Source organism: Eschrichtius robustus, chromosome 8, assembly GCF_028021215.1.
Source record: "Eschrichtius robustus isolate mEscRob2 chromosome 8, mEscRob2.pri, whole genome shotgun sequence".
In the NCBI taxonomy this organism is placed as follows: Eukaryota; Metazoa; Chordata; class Mammalia; order Artiodactyla; family Eschrichtiidae; genus Eschrichtius; species Eschrichtius robustus.
The window spans coordinates 18,657,378-18,678,503 of record NC_090831.1 but is presented as its reverse complement, the minus strand read 5'-3'; the positions used below and the strand labels follow the sequence as shown (position 1 = coordinate 18,678,503).

General features: G+C 48.6%; 1 protein-coding gene across 7 annotated transcripts in view; it reads right to left on the bottom strand.

Moving 5' to 3' along the window:
• ATXN7L1 (ataxin 7 like 1) overlaps positions 1–21,126 on the bottom strand; it is a 230,892-nt gene that overhangs the window by 47,385 nt on the left and 162,381 nt on the right. For 5 of the 7 annotated variants that reach the window (XM_068550396.1, XM_068550397.1, XM_068550398.1 and 2 more), the window contains exon 4: positions 4,033–4,255. In XM_068550396.1, coding sequence (XP_068406497.1) covers positions 4,033–4,255 — 223 coding nt within the window. Of the gene's footprint in view, positions 1–4,032; positions 4,256–9,167; positions 9,227–14,659; positions 14,742–21,126 lie in introns of those variants that run through there. The other 2 variants (XM_068550400.1, XM_068550401.1) reach the window with 2 other exon arrangements.

The window sequence follows — 21,126 nt, the reverse complement described above, 5'->3', positions numbered from 1 at the left end:
CATCTGTATCACGGCTTCAATGCCCGTGTCTACGCCGACAACTCTCAAATCTCCATCCCCAGCCCGTGCCTCTCTCCCGACCTCTGGGACCAAACACTCAAGGCCCAGCGGACATCTCCATGTAGATATTTCTCAGATACTTCAAACTCCATGGACTCCCCGGCTGAACTCATCCTCTCCTCCCCACCCTAGACTCTGGCCCTTTCTGTCCTTCTCTTGAGGAAGTGGCAGGACCAGTCACCCAGCTGTCCAAGCCAGGAACATTACCCTAAACACTTCCCTTGCATTACGAGCCCTAATACAACCAGCCCCAAAGTCCTGTGGGGTTTTCCTCAGCACCTCTCCCACCTGGCCCCTTCCACACACGTCCACTACCGCTGCCTGGGTCCGGGCTGTCACCACGCCCCACCTGGGTTATGCAATAGCACCCTCACTCTTCTGGCTGCTTTTTGAGTGGCCCCTCATGCCATCATTTATACTGCTTTCGGGGGGTCTTAGTACAATTGAAAACTGCTCCTCTAACAGCTCCATGCAGCTTTCAGGGTGAAGCCCAAATTCCTGAATTTAGCTCATACAGCAGAACTTTATAACCTGGCCCTCATTCACCTACTCAGTTTCATCTCCTGCCTCTCCCCACAGCCAAGTACTTCTGCATGTTCTGTTCCCCTTGCCTGGAACACCCTCCCCATTTTCTTAAAAAAAAAAAAGTTTTTTTAAATTGTGTTTAAAAAAAAAATCTATCTATCTATCTATCTCAATCATAAGATTTACCATTCTAATCCAGTTTTCTTTGTGTAGGTTATTCCTATTTATCCTTCAAATTCAGCTCGAGTGTGACCTCTTCTGAAAAACATTTTCTGAGTCCTCAGCCTGGGTTAGGTGCCCTTCTGCTGTGCTACCAATATCTTAGCTCTTATCACGTGGTATTCTGTGTTAGCTTATGTCTCTTTTTACAGACTCCCTAGGACAGTGTGTGTGTCTTATTTAATTTTGTATTCAAGGGCGCAGTGTACAGTTGTGCAAGTTACGGACTGCACTGGATGACTGGCTGAGGAAATGAGTAAGAAATGAAGACCATTAGCCAATTGTGCACTCTGGTCCAGGGCTGTATCCAGGCCTTTTTCTAACTTGCACAGAGGTGCCATAGGTGCCAAGCCCTGTATATCTTCAGGGCTTGTTATAGAGCTGGCACATAGTATTATAGTAGGTGCTCATTAAATGTTAAATTGCATAAAGACGACAGATGGTTTAGGCAAAGGGACCAGGGGAAGACATGGTGGGGAAGCTGGAGTAATGGGATGTTACTGAATGATCAAGATTGGATTAGGGGGGTTTGCAGTCAGTTTTTACAGGGTCCTTATAGATACACCTCCTTCTAGATGTAGGTGCTTGGCTTTTAAAGGAGAACTCAGCTCTGGTTCTCCTTTTTTTTTTTTTCCCTTTGTGCACCCATTGGAATAGATTCTACAGTATATAAAGGGCTGAGATCCTAACTCTTAATTCAGTAGACAGTGAGGAACCTTGGAAAAGTTTTGAAGATTGTGTCTTAAAAATCACAAAATATTCAGGCTTGAAAATAAGACTCAGAGAAGTTAAGTGACTTGTTCAGGGTCACACAGAAAGTTAGTGGCCGAGCTGGGCCTTGAACTGGCTTTCCTTGCCCCTCCAGTGCTCCTTCTTCCACAGCGCCCTTTGGGGAAGGCTCCCTGAACTGAGGCGGGCCCTGGAAGCCCCCAAACCAAATCTTCCCAGCCCTCCAATATGAGTCCCCAGCGACGGTGGGCAGGGGATGGGCTGACCGGAGGTGAGCACAGGCAGGAGGCTGCTGCAGTCAACGCGCAGCCTCACTCAGCATGCCTCCCTTGATCTGCCTGATATCTACCTACTTGAAGTTAGGTAAATTGCCCAGGAGCTTTCTGCTCTTCACACAAGGTCAGTGCTCTAGTTTTTGGAGGCCTTTTTTCATAAGGGCTTATTTCCCTTCTTGCAATCCTTTTGGTTGTTTTTCTTTGGACCCTGGCTAGTTTTTTCAGATTCTTTCAAAACCACCTTCTGCCTCTAGCTGAAGGGGCCTTGCGCATAGCAGGGCTTAGTAAGTGCGTGTTGAGCTGGTGTGAGCCGAACATGGAGGATGATCTAACCTGAGCGGTCTCCCTTGAAGCCTTGCCTCCTGGGAGAATTCTTGGTGCTGCATCTCACCCTCCTGGGACCATGTTTATCAGTTATCATTCATTACATTCATGCTATGATCTTCCATGACCCCCGAGTCTCCTTCTGACTTACTCCCCATGAGCCCCCTGCCCAGCTTTCCTCATTTAGTTGCTCTATAGCTCATTTCTAGACTCTGAATAAACGGTTTTATCCTTTTCCATTTTCAACTTCAGTCTGAGTCTAAAGAGCCATTTCCCTACTTTTTCCAGGAGACTGGGCTTCTCAACCTGTCTTCCTGGTTATAGGAGCTCTGTCCTTTGGCACACGTGATAATAATGATAACAATAACATTATCATCAAATATTCATTGAACGTGTTCCCTGCTCCAGACATCACGCTTCCTGCTTTTATAAAAATTAGTTCACTTCATCCTCACAAAAATCCTGTGGGGTAGAGATATCAGTAACCACATTTTACAGATGAGGAAAACCGAGGCACACCAAGATCAAGCCATTTGCCCAAGGTCACCCACCTGAGATTTGTATATAGGCAGTGATACAGGAAGCGCTTACATCAGGACACCAGACGCTGCCTTGGCAAACAACCTTTCAGGGGCTCTCCGAGGTCACCATAAGAAGGACACTCATGCTACCAGCAGGCAGGCCCAGAGGCCACCAACTGTCACTCTCAGGCTAGGTCTTCCCTAAGCAGCTATGTCCTCTTACAGCATGGAGATCCTAACACTCGAGAGAACCAAGCTCGTCCGTGAGCCCTGGCTGCGTGACAGGTGCCTCCCCTCCTTGACAGCCACGTCTAAACCTTTCCTCTCTGTCACAAGAGGCCCCTTAGTTGATTTGGCATAATTAGCTCTTTACAAAGTCATCAAAATTGCCCGCGTGCAGTGACAAACCAATCGATGGATGATTTTAGTCCACGGCTTTCCCAGCTATGAACGTAAGTGTAATTAAAAGTAAGAAAGTGTAAGAAACGTAAGAAGTGTAAGAAGACATCTTCTGCAGCATGAATTAACAGAAGATGCTTTCTCTTTAGATATATAAACGAACAGAGTCACACTTATCCCTTGTCTGCCTTCACGAGGCCAGCAAGGTAAGGCTAGAGGCTCCATACTAAGCCGGTCCCTAAGGGTTCCAAGTTGGGTCCTTGGCATTTGAAGATACTCATCTTCTGCCTCCTGTGCTCATTTTCACTTTGGTTTCCTATCTGTCCATTCCACAGGTAACCTTTTCTGACTTCTCGGTAAAGACGGAGATTAAAAAGTTAATTAAACGCCTCTGATTTTTCACAGTCACCTGCTACCAGCCCTCTCCCACCCCATCACGTCGCAAGCAGCGACATTCCCTTTGGATTTCCTTCCTTCCTTCCGTCCTCAGCTCCCAATTACCTGCCTCTGCTGGCAGCTCCTTCACGGAGTGCAGGCCAGGCTGCTCGTGTGATGGGAAGCTCTGAGGGGGGCCTGCCTTCCAGGGGCCTGGGGCAGCACCAGGGCCTCACTCCCTGCGGGGCAGACTGGCGGTGCTTTTGATTATCTATACCAACACTTCTGTTCACTGGGGTGGAGAATTGAGAGGTGACCGTATAACCGAGGAATATTTCCCTGTTACCCTCTTCTTAGACACAACTTGCCGCAGCTCTCAGGAGCGGAAAAAATGCCCCTGTCGGGCAGATAGTCCTTTAAGGTGCCCTGTTTCTCCTGGTATTTAGGGTTCTCATCCCCGCATTCTGGTTTTCTGTCCCTTCCCTCCCCACTTCCCCAAATTCCTGGACATGATGCCCAGGAACAAAGCCGCTGGGTAAACACTGTTTCCTGTGGTGACAGGGACAAGCAGCGAGGACAGATGGCTGCCAGCACCCGACACTCACCATGCTTTGTCCCTTGATCCCTTCGCTGAAAAGATTGTGTGCTGTTTGCTGCTGGAGGTTAGGAGATTGTCTTTGGGCGTTTTGAATGGCTTTGAGGAGCTGCTGGCAGAGGTATGGCCGCTGAGACAGGCTTTTGTTTTCACCTGTACTAGTGATGTCCGGGCATTGGAGGGTGGCGACGCCGGAGAGGGAGAAGGTCTACACATTGAACCGTGTCTTCTCTCTACAGGGGGAGAAAGAACAGAACTCAGCACACCATCTGTAGCAAGTGAGTCACATGCATAGCCGTGTACATTACAGGCAAAGAGGAGAGTGCTGATCTTGCAGTGTCGGTCCCCGAAGCCTCAGTTCTGACTATGGTTTGCTTGACATCATATCCTACCAACTAGCAGTGATTACCTTCTGAACTTCTGTATCAAGTGGCAAGCTGAACTCGCACTACAGTTCTCGTGGGAGGCATTTACCAGGCGATCCTCCTGCAAGACCACGGCCACAGGACTAGTAGAGGGGATGCCCGGTGTCATGCGAACGTAGTGAGAGAACCACACAGCCCAAGCCATCCCCAGACAGCCACTCAGAGGCCACATGGTCCCTCGGGGCAGTGGGGAGGGTAGGACTTCTCAGATAACAAATAGCAATTTCTCGAACCTGACCCCTAGCAGGAGCACTTAAGTCACAAGGACTTGTGACATTCAGCAGGGCTGAATGAAAGGGTCTTCTAGATCCAGAAGGTGGCACAGCATCTGTCCACACGCCCCTGTGGCCTCTCCAGGGCTCACTGAGGTCCAGGGCCACAGGTGCCGGGTCAGGACATGCAGGAGGACATCAACGCTGAAGGCAGAATCCACAGGTCTGGGGCCTGGACGTGGGCAGCCCCTTCCTGGGGCTCTAAGAGAATACCAGCGCCCTGGGAGACATGCCCCACTTGTTCACCCTCGTTCGGCTCCTGTGGTCTCGACTTGATGGGCAGGATAAGAATGCTGACCAAGAGAGTAGGTGCACGAGGTAAAGCTCTGGTGTACACCCACTACGGCAGTTCCTAACTGTTACAGGGGAACAGATTTGATACACGTTAAGGACCCGTCCCAAGAAAAATGCCCCAAAACTCTGTATACAATTACAGGAAGGAATCCTGAACCCCCAAAAGACAAACGCTCTGAAATCCTAAGTCCCCTCTGGCTCCCTCGTACCTACTACAAAGCCCCACATATAGTTAGTGCCTAATTACTGTGTGTTGAATAAATAAATGAAATGATAACAGATCTCCAGATGGGAAGGACTAGAGATCACAAAGCTGGAGATCTGGCTTGAACGTGATAACGAGGAAGATGGGGGCAAAGATGGCAGATCCCACTCTCCCTCCATCTCCCAGCCGAGTCTCACTTTTCTCATTAGTGAGGCATTTCTGGCTGCTATTCCAGGCACCCTGGAAAGAAAGCCAGACTGACTATGGCTATGAGGGACAAGCCTTTGGGCTTCCTCTGCACTTCCTGGTACCAATGGGCTGCCAGTTTGTCTCCAAGCCGACTGACTCTAATCCTGTGATGAAGCGGGAATTGGGGGGCGGGGGAAAGTGGATTTTTGAGGATCATCTGATTGCTGGGTGTTTCTGCCTGACCAGTGTTCACAGGTTGCCTGCACTGAATAACTTTACTGGGGAATCTTTCTTCACTGACTCAGAGGAGACCTTGCATACATGCTCAGTTCCCAGAGCCATCCTGTTCAAGGATGTGAAAACCAAGAGCTAGTTCCAGGGCCTCTGTTTTGATGTAGTAGAGAGAACCCTGGGCTAGGAGCCAGGAGACCCAGGCTCCAATTCCAGCCTCACCACATTATTAGGCTTATGGCCTGGAGTTCACCACTTAAACTTTCTGTTTCCGTGCCTTTATCTGTAAATGAAGTGGGTCCCTAGATGGCCTGGAAGGCCTCTTTCTACTCCATTATCATAAATACAAGGCATACTTACACCTGATCCTTCTCTTCCCATCTCTCGTGATTCCTGAATGTCATAGCAATAATTACAGCACAAGTATTAAAATATTTTACTCAGGCAGGATCTTCCTTGGAGGAATTCATCCTTTGTAAAATTGTACTGGTCTTAGGACAACCCCTTTGACACAGGCAGGAAGCAGCCAGCCGTCTCCACCCTCCTCATGACTGACTGGCTAAAGAAGACCCAGCGAGGCGAGGTGACTAGCCAAGGTCAGGGCCAGTGGCTATGAGAGGAATGGGGCCTCTGTGCTATGGGCAGGGGCTTAGCTGCTTCTCAGGAAGGCAGGAAACGGGGTGTACTGTGACCAAGATGTGAAGCCAGGGAATTCGGAAGCACAGGACTTAGAATCACTGAAGGTTAGAACTGGATCTTAAAAGTCAGCTCTGCTTGCTGATGGATGAGGTTATCACTTAGAGAGGTTATCAGTTACCAGCCTGCAGGGCAAAGCTAGTTGGTGGCAGGGTTGAGTTCAGAACCAAGGCTTCTCACTTCAAATCCATAGTTCTTTCTGCCCTTCAGAAATGTCTTGCTCAGCAATTTTTTTTTTTTTTTTTTTGGCTGAAGTTTCCAAAACTAAAATAAGACTTTGATTTTTACCACTACTGTTTTGGATTGTTCTGCACACTTCATTCACTCATTTGCTCTCATGTGCTCAAGCTGGCAGGGGGGTGGGGGAAGGGATATGCAGAAGTATTCCCCCATTCTGGTGGAGAGGTAAGCCTTCATAATGAAGAGAATTTTTACTTTGCTAAACTAAGAGTGGAAAATAATACCAGTAAGCAAAGATAAATCACAAAGAAGCGTGACATTAAGGACAAAATGAATGGGCCAGACCAGGGACTCCAAAATCACCTCCAGAGAATTACGATTAGTGACCCTGCCGAGGCGTTCTTGCTACTAAACTCACAGAAGAAATTAAATCAATGGATAAGCCTTCTTCTTGGTTTTATATTTTGGTCCCACAAATTTTTCTTGAATGATCAATTGAAAGAACAAGTTGCGAACGAGAGAATATTCATCAAGTTTGGAAGACAGCCCTTTACCCTTAGTTTGTTTTGTTTTGGTTTGGTTTTTTTACTGTGAGATTTTTGTATGGTAATAAACAGATTGAAGCAGCATTTCCTACTTGTGAAACTGTTTCTTGTTGATCAGACTGAATTAAATCTGTCACTATTTCAAGGTATCCCACAAAGAGGCCCTTACTTCTGTCCCCTCGGCTTGGAGAATGAGCTTGCCAGCCTCCGGTGCAGGCGACAAAGCCTGTGTAAGAATTTAAAGTGGGGAAACAGGGTCAGAGTGATAAGAGCTTCCGCTCAGGAGGTGAGTATCAAACCTACTTCACTTGGCTAAGCTTTTGAAAATGGGTAGAACTGATGTCCGGGTAGGACAGAGTTACTAGATTTTTCAGAAAGATGTAATTCCTATTCAATCTGTGTTTCTCTAGCCTGTGAAGACCCGCCTGTAGGTAACTGTCAGAGAGGTCGACAGGCTGGTGATAGGAGAAAACAGTCTTAGTTTCTTGTAAAAAGATGTTGCCAGGCAAGTGGAATGTCTCTGGGTAAAGTGTTCCAGATTTACATCACAATCATTCTGATATAAGAACTCAACCTACTTTGGGCTTACTCATTCCCCCCCCTGCATGCCCCCCCTGCATTTTGGTCAAGGGACTGCTTTAGGTGGATCCCTATAATTATTCTAATTCCATTTGCCTTGCCCAGAAACAGTTGACAGAACATTTATTTTTTACTCACTTTAAAAATATTCTACAGACTGAAGCAAGCTTAGAGAAAAAAACCCTTTCCCTCCAAATTTTCTCATTCTCTGTTCATGTACATAGATGCATTAACAAAACAGTAATCAATCGATATTTTGGACTATTCTTTTTAAACTAACATTATTCCAGTTATATGTTTCTAATTCCCATATATTGGTCATTTTAAATGGTTAGGTAATATTTAATCACTGACATCATGCTTTAGATTACTTAGCTATTCTCTTACTACTTACTGTCTGGCTTTTGTTCTTTCTTCCTTTTTTCTCCTTTCTCTCTTTCTTTCTTTTTTTTTTTTTTTTTTACAATTTAGTTAAAAAGTGATTTGAGATTATTTCTTTGAGGTGTAGTTCCCAAAGTGAAAAAGGTTGCAGTAGTTTATAGCTTTTGCAACACATTTCTTTGCAGATCGTGGGCCAGAAAGACCAAACCAATCTATTGTGCTAATGTTGAATGTGAGTATCACTTACTTACTGAAGTGAAAACAGAAAATCACTGTCAGGACATTCACGCAGAATTAAATGTCCACTACATCAGTAACAACCTCAGCGACTGACGTTCGATCAGCAACCTCTGGTTTCACCCCTTCTGTCCTTTGGTCAATAGTAATAATAACTTATTAAGACTTTCCCATGTGCCAAGAACTCTACTAAATACTTGAATTACCTTAGTAATTACCTAGTATTTAGTTCTTACAATACCCTAAGAGAGGTACAATTATTATATCTGTTCTACAGATGAAGAAACTGAGGTTAGAGATACAAGTTGACCAAGTTCACGGAGCTAGGAAACATTAGATTTGTGGATGTCTTCAGAGCCTGTGGTTTTAACTCTGAGCTCTACCACCTTGAAATCCTGGAAGATGCTGCGGCAGATAGGGAGAGCCTGGAAGGCTGCTGGACACCTCCCCTCCCCACTGAGTACGGGCATTTCAGCAGGGCACCTGACTCCCCTAGGGAGAGGGGGAAAAACACCTAATGTGGCAGCTTTTAAGGTACCAATCAGCCATAGCCTGAGACCTCAACCCCAAAGAAATGACCGAAGAAAGGAAAACCCAAATCCTTTTACTTTTTTGCATTTCCATCACAGGCAATCCAGAGCATGGCCTCAGCCACTGGCTGTTCTAAGACCACCTGCTTCACTGTGTACAGCCTAACCATCCATGAGGGACTCCAGGGTGCAATCCCAGAGACCAGCTGAGCAGGGGGCTTGCAGACACCGTGCGGGGAGCCCTGGTGTCTCCACAATCCTCTCCCCTTACTACTCTCCACTGGGAAAAGTCCACCAGGTTCTCAGGCCATTGCATCTCCGTAAAAATTTGGAACCCTCCCCTCCCCCCATGCTTATTCACTGAGATATTTTTATACTCACAGCATCAGTGTCCTGCATTTAAAACCTCAGCACAGACGCCTCACGAATGGCTGAGCCGGCCGCCAACACCCAGTGTGGTTCCCTGTACCAGTTTTAGAAAGAACGTATTGGGAATTTTCCAATATGGTGTTTAAGGGATCAATCCCCGCCCCGCCCCGCCCCCGCCCCCAACAGAGTGTGCGCACCACAGTCACTTGTGGCCCGACACGCTTGTGTAAACTCACTTGGGCTTAGGCCAGCTCCTGGCTTGCTCATTTGACAGTGCTGAGTCTCTTTCAGCCCTCACCTCTGAGAGCAGGTGCTTGGCAAATCATTAGCCGGGTTCTATTTTATCAATGGATTCTATCTGCTTTAGTAGCTGCGGTCAGGATGCTTTCCATAAGGGACAACCCTGAACTCCAAGGGACCTTCCAAAAGTAAACTGGAGCCGGAGGGTGAGGGGCAGAGCACACACCTTGGCCCGGGGAATCATGCAGGAACCACGCTAGCTGTATCTTGCAACCACTTGGTGAGGGGGTGAGGCAGGTATGCCCCCATTTTACAGCTGTGGAAACTGAGGCAGGTTGCATTTCGGAAACCTGTCCAGAGTCTGTTAAGGCTCGGAAGTGGAGAGAGCAGGGGTAGCATCTGAGCTGTGGTCTCATTTGCCACAGTTGTAGCTGGCCACTAAATATAGTGCCATGGTGGTTAGAGGGGGGATATTGAATCAGCTTTCCTCAGCAGGGGAGGAAATGAAGACACAGGAAAGTCAAGTGACTAAGGCAGGCAGCGAGTGGCAGGCAGAGGCGTGCCAAGCAGCTCCTGTGCCAGGAGTGCTTGTGAGCTGCCCAGGAGCCCACTCCCTCCTTGGGCTGCGGTGCCTCTTTAAAAGCTGTCAGGGCCTGAGTGGCTGGGGAGGTGTTCCTTCAAGCATGGGTGCCTGTCACCAGTTAGCTTATACTAGTTCTTCTTTACCCCTCTTCACCGGCTACCCAGATGGGCAACACACACCATCTGGGGCCCTTTGACAAAAGCCACTGTGGGCCGGTGCCTACACTGCTCGTGCCGGCTCAGTTCTCAAATCCCCCTAGGCTCTGGGTTGGTTTCTCGGCCATCTGGTCACTCTGTGCCCATTCATTCAGTTAGGAAGAGAAGCAGCATTCCTTGGGTGCCTACTATGTGTCAGGCACTGAGCAAGCTACTTTTACACCTACCAGCTCATGCAATCTACCCAACAACCCCCCAAAGTGGATACTGTTGGCCTCCTTGTTGTAGATGGGGAAATTAAAGCTTAGCAAGATTATGAAACAAGGCCAAGGTCACAGTGACCTTGGCAGTTAGAAGGTGAGCCCAGGCCTGCCTGGCCCCAGAGCCAATGCCCTTTCCTCCATGCCACCCTCTGGGATACTGTCTTTCCTCTACACGTAAGCAATACAACTTCTCTGAAGATTCTAACAAAGCATCTCCCATTTTCAGAGCTGGCCCAGGATACAGCTCTGAAGTTAGATAACTTGGGATGCTTTTTACATCTCCCTCTCGGAGGCATTCCCCCACCCCACCTGCGCTCTTCTATTGGTTATTTATACATTTCTGGCATCAACCACTGCCAGGTAGGATTTGGGGAGTCCCAGGGACTTTCCAGGGCCCTGATGTATTTCCATCAGCCCCCAAGGATGCCCTCACTAGACATTTAACCTAGCCGAAGGAGAAAAACACCCCCAGCAATATAGACCAGTGGGGAAACAAACACATGTACACACTGCTGGGGGTACTACCAAGGGATGACAGTTCTCTGGAGAGCAACCTCGTGTTGATGATATCAGTTAAAAAGCATTCACAGGGCTTCCCTGGTGGCGCAGTGGTTAAGAATCCGCCTGCCAATGCAGGGGACACGGGTTCGAGCCCTGGTCCGGGAAGATCCCACATGCCGCGAAGCAACTAAGCCCCTGCACCACAGCTACTGAGCCTGCGCTCTACAGCCCGCGAGCCACAACTACTGAAGCCCATGCGCCACAACTGCTGAGCCTGTGCTCTACAGCCCGCAAGCCACAGCTACTGAAGTCTGCGCGCCTAGAGCTTGTGCTCCACAACAAGAGAAGCCACCACAGTGGGAAGCCCTCGCACCGCAACGAAGAGTAGCCCCCGCTTGCCACAACTAGAGAAAGCCCGCGCACAGCAACGAGGACCCAACGCAGCCAAAAAATAAATAAATAAATAAATAAATAAATAAATAAAAGAAATCTATTAAAGAAAAAAAAAAAAAAGCATTTGATCTGGTAACCTGGTAATTTTAGTCTGGAAAATAGACCTCAAGGAAATATCCCTCCCCAAGAAAAGTTCAAAGATATTCTCAGCAGCATTGCTTACAATAGTAAAAAATACCATAACCAACCTGGTCTATGATAAAACAACTGAAAATGACAGGTGTGAGGGTTATCTCAACCTAAGGAAATGTGTATGTGAGACAGTACTACCCAAATTCACAAGAAAATTAAAAATATCACCAGTATATGCAAACACTAATCATTAATCTATAAAAATGTAAAACATTTAACATATATATACATGAATATATAACACAGATAGAAAAGGAAAAAAGGGAAGGATATAGGATGCCTCTATTTTTGTTAAAGTTGTTTTTTAAATCCATACAAGAAAAAAGAAAAACAAACAACAACAACAGAAACACTAACACATCCTTAACCAGAGAGGCCAAAGGGGAGAAAACGGTGCAAATACAAAAGGAGGAAGGAGAGAAAAGCATGTGTTAAAGTCACACCTCATTCATTCATTCACTCATTTTTTAAAGCATCTCTTTGGCACGTACCATGCGCCAAGCACCGAAATATAATGGTGGTGATAAGACAGACACTGCCATGGCCCGAGGGTTCCCTCAGGGAGAGGACACACTCTCCAGGTCCTGGCTGGCCACCACTTGGTCACCCTGAGAGTAGAGAACAGGGTCCCCTCTGAAGGTGGGCTGCCACCTGGAGGACCTGAGGCCAGTGAACAGCCTGCCTGCCCCATGGGACAGAGCTGCCATCCTCGCCTTTTATTGCCCCGGCTATTCCTGTGTGTCTGGAGCCGATATGGTAGTGGAGGGGTTGACAAGGAGTCCCACCCGCATGGTATTAACTTCTCCGCCAGAGTGACCTCGGCCCCAACCACCAACATACCCACTGTGCAAGTCACATGAGTGTAAAAACAGCACCACCACAGCTAAGGTGAAAACTGGTGGCTTCCAGCTTTAGGATAAGCTGTCGGATTCTACCTTAAGATGGCACAGCTGACGTCATCGCCGCTCCAGGGGCACTGAAGGGACAGGCGTGGCAGGCAGCCGGAAGCTGGGCAAAGCTGGGGTATCTTTGGTGGGAAGATACAAGAACGGGGATTCCCGTTGTCTAAAATACCTGAACAGCTGGGCCGAATCTCCCCGACACTGTCTTGAGGCCACATCAGTGGCCTTTACCCAGGTGCCTTGGGCTAAGCACATGAAAAGCCCTGGCCCCTGTCACAGGCATGCGTGGTGCACGCCTCAAGGAAGGGCCGGAGGATCTTGAGGCATGAGGTCGGGAAAAAGCCCAGGCCACTATCCACCTGAGACCTCCTGGTGCCGCCCAGGGCTCCTCTTCTTGGGACAGCAGGGCGAGGGCTCCCAAATCTGTATTTTTAAAAAGATCCCGAGGTAATTCTCTTGCTCCACACGAGCTTCGGGAGTCACTGGAAATGTGGACCAAACACTGCTGTCTTTGGAATCAGAAAGATCCGGGCTCAAATCCCAGCTCTGTCACTCATTAGCTCTGTGACTTGGGCAAATAACTTAACCCCTTGAGCCCCAGCTTCCTTACCTATACAGTGGGAACCATGATGCCCACATCGTAGGGTTATGGGTAGGCAGGTGCCCCTACAGTACACTGAGGCCCCCCATCTTAGCACAGGTCCCATGCTGAAATCGCTGGTTTACTGGCCTAGGCGTCCTGTCACTGGACGCACGGAGAGCAGATGTCTTGTGCCCTCTCTCGTCCCTGGCATTCAGCCCAGGGTCGGGCCTTGGTAGGCACTCACTACATTCACTGTTGAAGAATTGAGGATCGATGACACATGGGAGGTGGTTGCCCCGGTGCCAACTCACAGTAGGCACTTCACATAAGTTCCCCTAACGCATACACATGTAGATCAAAAAAAATACAAGCAGTAGCTTTCCTACGGGGGCAGTTCCCTACCTTCTCCCTGCCCCTGAATTAAAACTATTCATTTACAAGAATCCTACGGGAGCACAATTGTTTAAGAAACATCGGCTGAGTAAGGAGAAGCCAGGGCTGCTTGATTCCTATCTGTACCGACCTCCAGTTTCAGGAGTGCAGGCCACAGTCTCTAGAGGTGCAAAGTCCCAGCTCACTGCACAGCTCGGGGCGTCACCCAGAGGCTTCTGTGGTCCGACAGCAGTCACTAATAACGGAAGCATTTCTGTTCTCCTTGGAGTGGCAGTTGGCAGTGGCAAACAGGAAGCTGTCTTGAAGGAGGGTGTGGTTCTGTCCTCTCAGTGTACATGTACGGAGACACCACTTGTTTTTCCCCCTCCAGTCCCCTTCTCTTTCCCTCTGCTCCCCTTTTTTTTAAGGAGCAGAAGGTCTGAATTATTTCGGTGAAAACACAGCTTTTTACATGATTGAAGATCAACCATCACCACCATACACACGAAAACCAAGGGTAGGAAGGAGTCTAAAATACAGCAAGGGTCTATTTCGCTACCATCAGCTACTTGCTCGGGACGCTGAGTCAGCCCCCGGCTGTGCGTGAGTGGGCGTGAGCCCTTCCTCGGTTTCCCCGCGGGCACACAGGAAACCAACCCCGCTAGAAACCAGGCCAGGTGCGCCGCCAATCGCGCTCGGGCGCCGGCCAGTCCGCCAGCTGGCCAGCCACCAGCGTGGACTCAGGGACCACCGTGTGCACACACCGGACCGAGGACCCTCCGCGAAGAATAAAGAAGGAAAAACCACAGGTTGCCAGTTTCCAGCAATTTTTAAAGTTGGAGTGAAAAAGACCCGAAACATTGCTTAGCACCGCTTGCATATAAAAATGACCAAGAAAAATCAGTAGCGAGTAGATAAATGCATCAAGTGTGTCTGGAGCTGCACATAAATGCAGAGAAGTGGAGGGGACGAGCTGGTAAGGTTCAGTGCAGCTGCTTCCCGGGGCTAGGAGAGGTGTGCTAGAAAATTTTCCACTCCACTCCTCCCCAGGCCCCGAGGCTGGCGCCTCCAGAAGGCCTGTCCAAAATAGACCGGTCCCCAACCCAGCCTCCTACTCCTGACCTCTTTCTCAGGCAGCAACTCTCCCCACTCCACGCCTCAGCCCTGTCTCAGCGCCAGCCCACAGCCCAAGGGCACCGCCTAAGCTCCACCTCGGACTTGCTAAATGGATCGTGGGCTGACAGCACGCTCTGCTTGCCGTGACCTGGGCCCAGCCCCACGCCATCCTGTGTGGCAAGCGTGCCCTGTGCTCACACTTACACATCCCAGGGAGACAGCCTCGCTGTTTGGATAAGGGGGCTGAGCCAGTGACACGCTGGGCAGCGCAACTCGGCAACTCGTGGGAGCCGTTTCCTGGCTTCTGGCTGAGCGCCCTGGCCAGTCAGAACGCACCACTTCCCCTTTAAGAGAGCACGCCCAGATGCGATTAGGGAAAGGCAGAAAGAAAAGCCCGGAAAGACCAGGGTCGTATCCTGAATTTGGCAGATGAACTTGGGCGCGCGCGCACACACACACGGATCTGAGCAGCCACTGTATGGGAAGGGTCAGGGCCTTCCTGCAGCCCGACTGCACGATGGCCCCTGTAGCCTTCCCCGGGGACCAGGCTGAGGCCAGGGGCCCACGCAGCCTGCAGGGGCCTCAAGCCTTTCTGCTTCCTTTTCCCTCAGGGCCTGTCTGTCCTGATGGGCAGAGGCCACTGCAATACCCAGCACTATGCTTTGGAGAGAGTAGAGACGTCATTCTAAAGATTGAAAATTACTTCTGTGGGACATTTTAAGTATGAATTCAAGCGGAGAGTTTTCATTCATTCCTTATATTTAGAAAGTTTATTCCCTGATCTTGGCAAGGGATAATAGATTTGGGGGGGGGGGAGGGATGTCTAAAAAAGACAGTGGGTCCCAAAAGGCCACATGCTGTATGATTCCATTGGTACAAAATAGCCAGCATAGGTAAATCCATAGAGACAGAAAGCAGATTAATGACTGCCAGGGGCTAGGGAAGCAGGGAGCGGGAAGTGACTGCTTAAGGGGTACAGGGTCTCCTTTGGGGGTGATGAAAGCATTTTGGAACCAGGTAGAGGTGACGGATGCACAACATTGTGAACAGACTGAGTGCCACTAAATTACAATTCAACTGAGCACGCCCCCTGCACTCAACACCACCAGAGGTGTGGGCAAAACACCGAAGCCACCCCTCCGGCCTGACCCCTGGACACACCCCTACCCTCACCCCATATAAGGAACAAGCTCACGCCCCCACTCAGCGAGCGAGCAAGCGAGGGAACCTATTGCTTGTTCTCATTCCCCCCCTGCTGCAGCAGGGGTCCCAATAAAGCCTTGCCTGAAAAAAAAAATTACAATTCAGTACTTTAATATGATTAATTTTGTTACGTGAATTTCACCTCCATTAACAAAAACCGAGCAGTTTAGTGTGTTTTAGGTATTTTTATTTTCTCTTATCTTCTACTAGGATCTCTCCTATGTTTTGTGCAACATTTCTTTGTAAAACCTGCCTATTACCTGATAAATCTTAAGTTAACCCTGGCGGAAGAGTATACGCCTTTTAATAAGGAAAAATAAAAACCAACCTCTAAAAAAAAAATAAAAATAAAAAAAATTAAAAAAAAAAACCAACCTCTAAGAGATAAAAGCTTTCCAAGACTCAGAAGTAAGCCTCTACTGGAGAATTTCAGACTATGGGAAGATGGCATCATCTTTGACCATGGCACGTAAGCTGGGCAGTGCTAACTTGGCCTTTGTAAGGCTGTCTCGGGTTGGGACCATCTCCAGCAGCTTGATCATATAACCAAAGCCAGAGAGAGGGAGTCTCCCATGGGAGAATTATTCAAGGAGAACATGATTTTGGGTCTCTGACTTTGGGCTTCCTTCTCCCCTCTCGCAGAGGGAGTTTCTTCCCAGAATATAGGAGAATCAGTTTCTGGCTGGAAAAGGGCTATGCCGCTTGGTGAAGCAGGACTGGTTTCTACAATTCCATTTCTTTGGAATGGAGCCAGTGGGAATGAGGGGGTGTGACTCGACCACCCACCCAACCCAGCCCTACGGAGAGGGCCCGTGTCCTCCAGACTCTAGGCAAGAGGGTCAAGGGCTCATGGGCACACTTCCCCTGCTCAGGGGCCTGTCAAGAGGAGGCCTGCTGAATGTTGCAATACTCAGAAGAAGCACAGATGACAGGGCAGGCCCTGTGGCCCGGGAGCCTGAGTCTTTCCAGAGACAGCTGTGAGCAACTTTCCTAGTATCTGTTTGCTGAGAGTTCCAGGACGGCCAGGAGGACCGAGATGTGAACAGCTCCCATGGGCCAGCTCTCCCAGAGCCCTCTGGTCCTTGTGAAGTACCTTCCCCTACCTCTTTCACTGTTCTCTCTCCTCATCTCAGGTGCCTGGTAATAAGTAGGTGCACTAGGTTTTCAGCAAACAGATGGCTTAAGAAAATAAGATGGGGACTTCCCTGGCGGTCCAGTGGTTAAGACTCCGCACTTCCACTGCAGTGGGGGCGGGTCTGATCCCTGGTTGGGGAACTAAGATCCCGCCTGCCACGTGGCGTGGCCAAAAAAAAAGAAAAGAAAAGAAGATGCAATATTTATACTGCTCTGGCATCTGAGAAGCCGCAAGTTTAGAACCTTAATGCTAAACACAAAAACAGGCAGGCTCAACCCAATTAAAAAATGGGCAAAGGACTTGAACAGACATTTTTTCAAAGAAGATAATCACATGAAAAGATGATCAACATCATTAGTCATCAGGGAAATGTAAATCAAAACCACAACAAGATACCACTTCACACATACTAGGATGGCTATGTATATAAAAAACAACAACCAAAAAAGCCCCAAAATGGAAAATAACAAGGGTTGGTGAGGATGTGGAGAAACTGGAACCGTTGGACACAGTCCGTGGGAACGTAAAATGGTGCAGCCTCTATGGAAAACAGTATGGTGGTTGCTCAAAAAATTAAACGTGGAATCACCGTATGATCTTGCAATTCTTCTCCTAGGGTACACACCCAGAAGAACTGAAACAAATCCCTGTATGTGAATGTTCACAGCAGCACTATTAGCAATAGCCAAAAGGCAGAAACAACCCAAGTATCCATCAATGGATGAATAAATAAACAAATTGTGGTATATACATAACACTGGAAAATTATTCAGCCATAAAAAGGAGTGAGTGATGTACTGATACATGTTACAACATGGATGAATCTAGAAAACATTATGCAAATGAAAGAAACCAGGCACAAAAAGTCACATATTATATGAATTCTATTTATATGAAATGTCCAGAATAGGTAAATCTACAGAGACAGAAAGCAGACTGGTGGTTGCCAGGGACCGAGGGGAGGGAGAGGGGGAAATAACTGCTTAACGGGTACGAGGTTTTATTTTGGAGTGATGAAACTTCTGGAACTAGACAGAAGTGGTGGTTGCACAACCCTTAAATGTACTCAATGCCACCCAGTTATTCACTTTAAGATGGTTAGTTTTATGTTATATGGATTTCATCTCAAAAACAAAAAACCCCAAAACTGCAGAAAGTAAGGGCCAAGACAATGCACAAACAGAACAATCAGTTTCAGAATAACTAAGGCGACCAGTAGGAGAGAGCAGATAGGCACTCACTCCAAGTCGGAAGTCCCTAAATGTGGCCGAGTCAAGTCCACTAAGAAGTGTTAATTTGTCTTGAATGGCAGCTGCTCCCACCACCCCACACACGGGCACGAAGGCTGCCCTAGCCACTTACAGATGGGACGCTGAAGCACAGCTCCCCTCTGCCAGCCCCCTCATCCCTGACACAGCCATCATTTCCACCAAAGGGACTCAGGTCTTAGACCGTGACGTTGGGACAGAGTCACAGACTCCCAAAGAGCAAGAAGAAACCCCACAGGTAATCATTCTCTGCTACCCCCTGCTGGCCCCTTCCAGGGCTGTTAGCCTCTTCGGAGCTGTAGCCAAGGGGCCACCCAGCCTGGCTTCTCCACTGCAGGCCCCGAGCTCTCCAAGTGTACAGCAGGCCAGAAAGCACCACCGCTGGACAGTATCCCCTACGTGAGCTGCTCTGTGATGCCCGCACGTCCATCCCACTTCTGCCCTGTGGGGATCACCTTGAACCAGTCCAGTTTCCCTTCCATGGGACACCTTGCCAAATGTTTGTTCCCCGAAACCTCTTTCTCCGGGATAACTACTCCCAGACATCTTTTAAAATCATTCCTCACAAAAGGTCATTTTCACTGTTCTCCTGATCTCTGGGTCCACTTTGGCTCTGACTGTGCTTTTCTAAACTGTGACACTCAGAAGGGAGAACATCACAGGTGAAGTCTGGGCAGCTCCCAGCTGTCTGTTCTGGGTATCATTCTCCTGTTAAGGCCACTAGACATCCAAGCTAAATTTCTTATTTCTTTTTTAAAAAAAATTTATTTATTTAATTTTGGGCTGCGTTGGGTCTTCGTTGCTGCACGCGGGCTTTCTGTAGTTGCGGTGAGCAGGGGCTACTCTTTGTTGCGGTGCGCGGGCTTCTCATTGCGGTGGCTTCTCTCGTTGCGGAGCACGGGCTCTAGGCACGTGGGCTCAGTACTTGTGACTCGCGGGCTCTAGCGCACAGGCTCAGTAGTTGTGGCGCACGGGCTTAGTTGCTCCACGGCATGTGGAATCTTCCCAGATCACGGATCGAACCCGTGTCCCCTGCATTAGCAGGCGGATTCTTAGCCACTGCGCCACCAGGGAAGCCCTAGATTTCTTATTTCTGAGGGCTGCATCACCCCTGAGTCTTATTTCACATGCTTTACTGCCAAGCTGCTTATCCACAGGTGTCCTTTACAAATGTCATCTGGTCGGAGTCAGTCCACTGCTCTGGCCTGGGGAGATCTTTCTGGACTCTGACTCATTAATGTAACTCTTCTCCCTCCTAAATCTACTGCTTGAAAAATTGGATAATCCTGCCACTAATGCTATTCTTCTTCCAAATCCTCCTTTATAATGTGGAAGGGGACAGGGCCAAGCGTGCAACTCGATCTATCCCCCAGGGTGACAGCGACCTGTGAACAGTACCCTAGAGGTGTGACTCTACTGAGCCACCTGCCATTCAGGGCAGGTGTGTCACTCGGCCCACACTGCATCTTCACTGGTACGGATCCCATGGATGACTAACAAATGAGGCTGACAACAGCCCTCCTGCTACCAGTGGTTGAAGGACTAAAAGGAAAGCTCTTAGCAGTGCCTTGCACACGGTAGGCAATCAAATGTGCCTTTTTAACTGACAAGAAATACAATAATGGAAGAAAACCGGTTTTCCAACTCCCAAACTACCCTCCTTACTGGCAACCAAGTATAGACATTAGGCAGCTGAAATCGATACAAAAAGAACCGGTGCCCAAGGGCTGGTGTCTGAATCCCCACACCCTCCTTCCAGAATCTCCACGCTCTGAGGTTAATAATACCGCCCTTCCAAGGCTATAGGAAGGACTCAATGAGATCAGGCATGTAAAAGAGGTTTAAAAGTTGAGTCAGGCTATGCAAACATAAAAGAAGAGTATTATGATTATTACTGTTATAAATCTCTCCAAGATACCACTTCCACCAGCAGAAACCTGCCTGTTAAGCCAAGGAAAAACCTACAGATGCACTCAGGCTGCCAGGAGGCAGGTCTTTCAGCTCAGAGCAGCTGAACTCCTGCAAAGCAACTTCCCTTTCCCAAGGATGGAAGGATTGGGAGGGTTTGACCAATTCAAATGCAAAAGCCCAAGGGCGAGGATGACTGGGGAACTTTTCAGTATTCACTGCCATCCCTCTCCAACACAAAGGCCTGTGGGTTCCCTTCATGGCTCTTCATTCACTCTGGCCACGAGGTTATCTATACAGTGGGACGGGGGCACCCGTAGTCACTGCTAGCTGAGAGGCACACAATCCGACACACACCTCCAACCTGAGGCCTTCAAAAGGTGAGTCTCCAATCCCATCCCAGCCTGACAGACAGGAGGAGGAGAAGGGGAGTGTAACAGGGGCCCCATCCACTGGGGCAGATTGGAATCAAATCAGAACAAAGAGTTTCTTAACCTCTGCGTTGCAGCTGGCGCATCCAGTTTGGATGGGGCACTGAGGAGGTGAAGGTCTGATGGATAATGTGCGTGCCAGAGCTTGGGCTCCCCAGCTCCACCGTGCAGGCTGAGCCCCCATCCCGTCTTTATACTGGGACCAAAGGGCCCGACCTGTCCCCACCAGCTCAGCGGGGCTACCGTGAGAAAGCACAGGGCACGCTCTAAACCATAGAAGACCGAAAACAAGCCTCATCGTTATTCTCTGCAAGGTTAGAGGAGACCAAAAAACAACACAAAATACAAAATAAACCACCTCACTTTCATATAGATGAGAGAAACATGGAGGAGAAAAAGAAATCCGCTCGTGGAAGCCCTGGGCAGTGAGAATTATGTCACGCCTCGGCCTAGGTCACATTTACTACCTTGGAAATTTCCGTTTCGACTGTCCATTTTCATTTCATGTGTAAGTTGGTGATGCTCGGGGGGTGGGTAGCGGTGAGGTTTGGACCTGTCAGGGAGGGACCCACATACCTGGATCAGGGGAGACTCCCTACTCAGAAGGCCTTTCACAAGGCCCAGATGATGGGCCTTTTCGATTTGTTTGGTTTAAAATATTTAACCCGAGGCACAGTGAAGTGTCTCATTTACGACGTTCTTCCTGGACCATTAGACGGGGATTCC